At 40.9% G+C, this 7,905-nt stretch overlaps 1 protein-coding gene across 1 annotated transcript; it reads right to left on the bottom strand.

The window, feature by feature from the left end:
* Nucleotides 1–2,970: 2,970 nt before the first annotated feature.
* prok2 (prokineticin 2) lies at nt 2,971–7,630 on the bottom strand. Its single transcript, XM_015960079.3, has 3 exons — nt 7,130–7,630; nt 5,753–5,878; nt 2,971–3,746 (listed from the first exon to the last, which is right to left on the bottom strand). The coding sequence occupies exons 1-3, from the start codon at nt 7,199–7,201 to the stop codon at nt 3,621–3,623; spliced, it is 324 nt and encodes a 107-aa protein (XP_015815565.1). The 5' UTR covers nt 7,202–7,630; the 3' UTR covers nt 2,971–3,620.
* Nucleotides 7,631–7,905: the final 275 nt, after the last annotated feature.

Here is a 7,905-nt window from a genome sequence, read left to right as displayed (position 1 = left end):
GCTAAGCTGAGTCCCATTCTGTCTCGCTCTGAACTTGAGACAGTTCTCCACACCTTCATCTCCTCACACTTAGACTTCTGTAACTCTCTTTTCACGTGTCTGAGCAGAACCTCCCTGAACAGTCTACAGGTGGTTCAGAATGCCTGTGCTCGGCTTCTGACCAAGTCCTCCAAACACACCCACATCACCCCGCTTCTCCTCCAGCTTCACTGGCTGCCAGTCAACTTCAGGGTTCATTTCAAGATCCTGGTTCTGGTCTATAGGGCCTTACATGGACAAGCACCATCTTACATTGGTGATCTTCTTAGTCCCTACACCCCCATCAGGTCCCTGAGGTCCAGTGACCAAAGCCTAAGGGTTTTGCAGCACCAGGCTAAAGACCAAAGGTGACAGATCATTTGCTGCTGTGACCCCCAGACTCTGGACCTCTCTCCCCCTGAGCCTGAGATCAGTGGACTCAGTGGACTCCTTTAAAAGCAGCTGAAGACTCACTTGTTCAGACAGGCTTTTGTATGACCTTCATCACTCTCTCCTTGATCTGCCCTCCCTACCTATTCCATCTTCCTCAGGATCCACTGATTTCCCTCTTTCCTACTCTCTCTCTCTCTCTCTCTCTCTCTCTCTCCATTTTTTTTCACAAATGTCTATTTTTTGCTCATTTTAAATATTATTGAATCATTTTCTAAATTCTTTTTTATATTTTTACATTTTTTGTTTTTGTGAAGCGCCTTGGGATGTTTATCTTGAGAGGCACTATCATATTTTCTTCTTCTGGTTGCCTCAATATCACTATTAAAGTTTCTCCAGTGTTCACTGGAAGAGATTTTTAATATTGTACGTTCATATTTTTATTAGGGTGAATGTAACTGTGGTATGGTTTAGAGAAGTGGGGACACAGTTTTGACTGTGTTACACATTTCTACATAGCACCTTGTATTGATGAAGCACTACTGTCAAGATTTTGAGCAAACAGTGTGGAAATTCCTCATTAAATTCCTGTTTTACCACAGATTCTGCATCAGCAACTTCTGTTTTATCTGATCTAGATTCAGACTGACCATTCTCTGTAATCCCTAGAAGTAGTTGTCAGTATGAATCCCAGTATATGTCACGTTGAGGGTGTGGATGACGGCGGACCATGTGTGGTGGAGCAGATCAGGAGGCAGGAATGCAGGCATGGATGAAATAAAAGTAGTTTTAGTGGCAGAGCGGGAACGACAGAACAAAACAATGCTGACAACAAACAATGATCCGACAAAGACTCAAACAAGACGGGAGGTATAAATACACAGGGAAACAATCAGGAACACATGGGCGGATTAACAAGGGGCAGGTGAGAACAATAAAGACTAATTAAGGGCAGGGGAGAGACAGTCAGGGAGGCAGGAGCAGATTGTGACAGTATATCACCAGTTTCCAGAGGTGTGGACTCGAGTCTCATAACTTGGACTCAAGTCAGACTCGAGTCATTATTTTTCTGACTTGACTTGATAAAATCTATAAAGAATTGCAATTCAGACTTGAACGCCAGTGACTTACGACTTGAATCAACTTGCATCTGTTGACTTGATGATGACTTTTTTGCACAAAAGTGGTACGACATGGACAAAAATCATAAATCATTCTTCGTTCTGGGTTAGATATTGTTCTGCTAAAGGCAGCAGCACTTTGTTTATAATCAGTTTCAGTTGCTCTTTCTGCTTGTTTGAGCAAATAAATGAAGCTTTAAGAAGTTTTATTTCAGGGATTTTTATTATCATTGTCATTAAATTGAAGTTGGACAGATGACTTCAAAGTTAAGGACTTGGGCTTGACTTGGACTTCCACATCATTGACTTTGGACTTGACTTGAGACTTGACTGGAAAGACTTGGGACTTACTTGTGACTTGCAAAGCAGTTACTTGGTCACACCTCTACCAGTTTCTGAAACCATCTGACTGGTACAAACATCTGTGTCAAGCCCCAAAGTCTATTCTGATTAACTTGGCCAAGTTTAGAAACCTGAATGCACTGAGATACTGGAACAGGCTTATTAGACTTATGGGTTAACAGGTATCTGAGTGGGTGTAACACATAAGGTGAACATCCTACAAAAAGAAGGTGTGTAATAGGTGTCATACTCGCGGGGACCGGGCTTTCTCAGTCCTAGCACCGTCACTATGGAACCAGTTGCCACCCTCAGTTAGGCTGTCCCCATCTCTGCCAGTCTTCAAGAGTCGCCTAAAAACCCACCTCCTCCGCTTGGCGTTTCCTGAACATGTTTGAATTTGGCCCTCTTTTATGTTGACTTTATCTCACAGTTTTCATTGGTTCACTTTTTCCCTTGTTTTACACATTTGTCTCCTATTAGAATGTTTCACCTTTTTTGTAATTTGTAATCTGTAATTTGAATTGCTTTTATTTTCTGATTTATTCACTTTATTTAACTTTGTACTGTACCATGTTCAGCGCCTTGGGCTTCCTGACAGGGTTGCGGAAGGCGCTTTATAAATAAAGCTTTGATTTGATTTGATTTGATTTTATTCTCTTTTCCATGGCAGCAATATAACGTCAGACAACAGCAACATCCAGCCTTCTGCTGTTGCTTTTTAAGCTAAATTTCTATTGACAACTACCCTATAATCCTAAATGTTTGTAGCTGTGTGTGTGTGTGTGTGTGTGTGTGTGTGTGTGTGTGTGTGTGTGTGTGTGTGTGTGTGTGTGTGTGTCACTAGTGTGCTGTCATGGTGACCCTCTGGCAGAAGCTTTACCTTTTCTTTTGATGTTGGCTCTATCTAGTTTCCAAATCCGATCCAAGCTCAGAAGAAACCAGATCATGCTCACCTTGCTTTAACATTTCTTCAAAACAAAATTTTCAATCTAATGCCCTCATTTCTATTTTCCAATTTGTTTTGTTTTTTAAATCAAATTTAATCAGTTTTATCCCACATTCCTTGTCGCAAAGAAGAACCATGCACCAGTGCAGTGTTAGACTGCAAGAGTCCTTGCTTTAAGTTTCTAATTTAATAGTGTGCCTTGAAGAGGCTCTGCTTCATAATGTGATGGTGAATAATTTCATAGCAATTTTAGCATTCCATCTGCTTTGAAGGCGACACCATCTTTCATTCGCTAGCATGAATGAAAATGTTCCCAAGGTCTGTCTTTGTCACTGAGGAGGCTAGAAAAGTGCGTCACAATCAGAATCCAACTGACATAATTTGCTTAGCATTTCCTGTCATTGCCAGAGTAATGACGTATTTCTGCTCATGCTTCAGTGGAGAGCAGCTGAAAGATCACAGAGCATAAACTGAATTTACGGAAAGGGGCACTGCTTTCTGACTATTAAAATAATTAGGAATAATGTGTATGAAAAATGTACAATAAGATATGATTAAAAAATCATAAAACATTAGGTTTAATCCTCATTGGTTTATTTACAAGTGCTGCAGATGGTGTTGTTTTAAAATGAGTCCAAACAGATCACAGTGAAAACAAAAAATAAAAAACAACAATCAGAAGTTTTTTTTAATACATATTTTAGTTTAAGCAGAACCAACTTCATGTCAAATGTTTCTCGAGGGACAATAATAAAAAATGGAGAGGAAAGAAAAAGGAGTAGGAAGCAAATTGTGTGGCTAAGTCAGAGGAAGTATTCTGGATACTTGTATGGGGAGAGACATTTGGACTTGCCCCGGTCTATGGTGGTACACGACAGGTTGGGCAGACAGGGGCAGGTGTGGTGGAGACGTTTCCCAAAGAACGGGACCTAGAAGGACCAGAGAGACAGACACCAGACCTGCTTTCAGTAGAAATAATTATCCCTAAAACAGACACGAGGATGTCGTTAGCATAAAAGAGGAACATTAAGTTGTTAAAATTCTTCGTAGAAATACAATCTTTGTTTATTTGTGAAACAAGAAAATCCATCGAGTGACAACTCATTGACAGCGTAGCAATGAAAACAGAGAATGTTTCTCAGTATTTACTCATCCAAACAGTAATTTAGTTTTCACTCAACCGTTTTTACTTCCACATGGACGATCCTTACTAGAATCAAGCTTATTTTATGTTGATCAGAATTTTTTTTAGTTTTTTTTAAGCTGAATTAAATCACCATAAATAACGCCCAGGAGGTCAGAATAAAATTCAGCCGTTAAAACCATATCAATGAATCTCAACCTGAAATGGAACGAGAACAAGCAGTTCAAATTTTGAGTCTTTAAATGTTTTGCATGTCTAAATTGAAAGTCTTAGGTTTGAAATTAGCCTAAATATTTACGTTTGTGTCACATTTCAGTGTGTTTTCAATTTTAAAAAGGGTAAAAATTAAAGAAAGAACACGGCTTTTTAACCTATTTTAGCTTCCTAGATGATCTTGGTTTGGAAAAATACCTTTTAGGCCTTAATGGTTTCTTTAGCTGAGAAACCGTATAACACTCGTACTTTTCTGAGTTTCACATGCAGGTCCCACATGAAAACTTAGGCCTTCATCACCTTCATTTGCCGCAGAAAGAGGAAAGATGAGGAAATGCTTGGGTAAAATAAAAGTCTCTTCTATGTCACAGGGAAAATGAGTAATCATGGCCTCGGCCCACTTTGACATGCACTGCCACTGGGATAAAGAGAGCAGTAGAAGGTAACTACTAGTTTGTTGCACTTTTAGGCATCATAGTGATTACCACAAACATGTAGCTTGAAGTGATTTTATCTTCTATTTCTCCTTCCTGCTCAAACCAAGGACCAAAAAAAATAAGGTTGTGTTTCCAGACATTTTTGTCCCACATTATTCTGAGGCAGCGTAAGAGTCACATAACTGTTAGCTAATCAGATGCGATACATTTGCATATCATGAATATTAATGAGCCACACTCATAATCCAGTTGTTACTAATTTGTACTTCCTGAAACAAGAGCACCAGTGCTTTTTTTCCCACAAAAAATGACTCACAAAGCTAGAGAACATGGAGAGTTTATTGAAAAAAAATTGATAACGAGACCTTCAAAGGAAGGATGAACCAATCAGGAACAAGCTCCAAACCAGCTCCAACCTCTGAAATCTCAGTTCGTGAGATGTTGTTTTACATGCACACATAATAAAACGCTGCTTCGGCAGGAATAATAGTTAAAAGCTGACAGGTGTAGAGGTTAATAAAATAATGCTGAAACTCAAAAATGTAATTGTTGTACAAAAGTTCATTTATGTCAACTTAAAAGGAGAAACTAATATATGAGACAGACTCATTACATGTAAAGCCAGATAATTCAGCCTGTGTTTGTTATAATTGTGACAATTATGGCTTACAGCTGATGAAAACCCATCATTCAACATCTCAGGCTGTTAGAATATTGTTAAAACATTAAATAATCTAGACTCAAAGTGTTGCACTCTAATTGGATAATGAATCCTAAACACCTGCAAAGGGCTCCTGAGCCTTTAGGTGGTCTCTTAGTCTAAGTTTTATTAGTGACAGAAATGGACTTTTGCACCAGATTCTCATTTTGATCATTTGAGCTGTTGTAAGACAACAGCATCCACAGTGGTGGCTAACTAATCAGTAGTGCAGGACTTAGACTCCTCGGAAAGGGCCTTCTATGCCCTTTACTTACAGACTTGCACATTTAGACCGAAACTGCGGTCGTGACACAGCTACCAACACAGCTGCCTGGAAGAATGTTTGTTCTAATAATTCTGTGTGAAACAAAATCTGCTCCACCTGTAGAGACAAATGCGGCAGACACCTTAGTGACAGCAGAATGGTGCGACACCTCTCACCTTGTGGCTCAGAGGATGACAGCTGTCTTCTTCTCGTCCCATGGGCATGCACATACGCAGACTGGGGATCCATAGGCTTACTGCACAGCACATCCCTCCTCCACACTGGGAGTCCCTCTCACAGGCCTACACACACACACACAGTAAAGACAAACCCACAGAAAGGCCATCTTTATATTCTTTTATGTTTTAATTTCTTTTTAGATTCACTTTGGTTATCAGGTTCAAAACTAACCCCCAAAACTACCTCCAGCTTTACTTCAACAAATCTCTTCAGCATTGACGTTGTTTTGATGAGGACTTGAGTGACAGCTCTCACTTCAGATGAGCAGATTGGGACACGATGAAGAGGACAGCAGTGGTTTTTAAGTGACAGACGACGATGAAAATCACTTTATGTTTTACGGCTGCATGCACCTCAATTTCCATCAGCTCAGAGTGACAGAGCCCCGATGACAGTCTCGACCACCCTGCCTCTGCGTTATGAGTTGAATTTACTTGTATGTAAAATAGCATTTAGATAAAATGAAATAAAACTTTCATTTCGTAGCTTTTCTGGTTATTACGAAGAAACAGATTTTCAGAGTTTTTCAGTATTAGAATGCTGCTAAATGCCTCTTATCTGAAAGAAGACCAGTTTAGTTTTAATACATTTGCAGCCTTAGAGATAGGGTGAGGAGCTCGGACATTCGGGAGGGACTCGGAGTAGAACCGCTGCTCCTCCGGATCGAAAGGAGCCAGTTGAGGTGGTTTGGGCATCTGGTCAGGATGCCTCCTGGACGCCTCCCCGGGGAGGTGTTTCGGGCATGTCCTGCCGGCAGAAGGCCCCCGGGTAGACCCAGGACACGTTGGAGAAGTTACATCTCCAATCTGGTCCGGGAACGCCTTGGGGTCCTGCCGGAGGAGCTGGTGGACAAGGCCGGGGAGAGGACGGCCTGGAGCTCCCTAGTTGGGATGCTGCCCCCGCGACCCGGACCCGGATAAGCGGAGGAAGACGACGACGACGACATTTGCAGTTTAGATTCTTTTATATGAATCTTGACTGACTTTTGCCAACAATTTTTACTGAATGACACTCTCTGTAAAGAGTTGTTTCAGAATTACCTGCTCTGAGCTTAAACAAGGGGAGATCTTTACTAATTCTGGTTTGAGAGCATTTTGATTTTATGATGTTAATCCATTTAAGATTTTATGACTTTGTTTTATTTTGATCTATGTGAAGCACTTTGTGATTCTATGTCTGTGATAAGTGTGATATAAATAAAATTTACTTACTTACATTTACACTTAAAATCAAGGTGACAATAACAGATAAAACCCAAGAAAGAGCAATTAACAAACAAGTCCTTATTTATCTCTCTGCTAGCTTTGACTCACCCCTGTGATGACGGCTGAAGACCCTTGGGACACCAGAATCAGGGGCAAGAGCAGAGGGAAGAAGGACCTCATGGTGAAGAGCTGACTTGCTGTTCCTTTGCCCTCCAGAGTGAAAAGTAAGGATGCTGTTGCTCACAGACCTCGCTGCAACTGTGACGGACTGGCGAGGGAAGTGGCCTCCACACTCCTGAGCAGAGAGGCTGGCTGAGGTTTTATAAACCCAGCCTGCTTTTAACAAACTCTGACTCACTCTCACAGCCAGCATTCCCTTAGGAGCGACTTAAAAAGAAGACCAAGGTAAACTTTGCAATGTGGTTGTTGCTTTTCACACTGTTAATAATGCCCTCAGCTATGCTGAGGCTGACCAGGGATCAATGCTAGCATATTCAGTCTTTCCTCACTTCCTCTTGATATTTGTTTCACATCTTCCGGCTCCAAGGCCACAGTTTTGAAATCTTCTTTGAAATCTACTCTCAGTGATGCTCATAACGACAAAAAATGAAAGAACAGATCTGACGCGAGGCGTGGTTCTGTTTGTGTTTGGTAAATCTGTCCTTTTTTGATTCGACCGTAAATCAAAACATCCAAATTATAAAACTATGCCCACGTCATCTTTAACTCCAGTTCAAAGCATTCTAGAGAAGTGTCGGACTGGCCAATCCGTAGCTTTCCTCTTCAGCCGAAACAACCAACGACAAGCTGGATTATCCGTTGCATGTTCCACCTGCTTCAACGGTTCCTTTCAGAATAAAAGCTGAACCATCACTACCCCTTTT

The sequence above is a fragment of the Nothobranchius furzeri genome, chromosome 3 (genome assembly GCF_043380555.1).
Source record: "Nothobranchius furzeri strain GRZ-AD chromosome 3, NfurGRZ-RIMD1, whole genome shotgun sequence".
NCBI classification, from domain to species: domain Eukaryota; kingdom Metazoa; phylum Chordata; class Actinopteri; order Cyprinodontiformes; family Nothobranchiidae; genus Nothobranchius; species Nothobranchius furzeri.
Note: the sequence above shows the minus strand (reverse complement) of the source record. Positions and strands in the feature narration are given on the sequence as shown.

Excerpts from the sequence above, each read along its gene's own strand:
- prok2 (XM_015960079.3), bottom strand. The coding sequence starts at position 7,201 with ATGAGGTCCTTCTTCCCTCTGCTCTTGCCCCTGATTCTGGTGTCCCAA. Across the intron at positions 5,879-7,129 it reads CTTCAGCCGTCATCACAGGG|GCCTGTGAGAGGGACTCCCA; the intron begins GTGAGTCAAAGC and ends GTGTGTGTGTAG. Across the intron at positions 3,747-5,752 it reads GTCATCCTCTGAGCCACAAG|GTCCCGTTCTTTGGGAAACG; the intron begins GTGAGAGGTGTC and ends TGGTCCTTCTAG.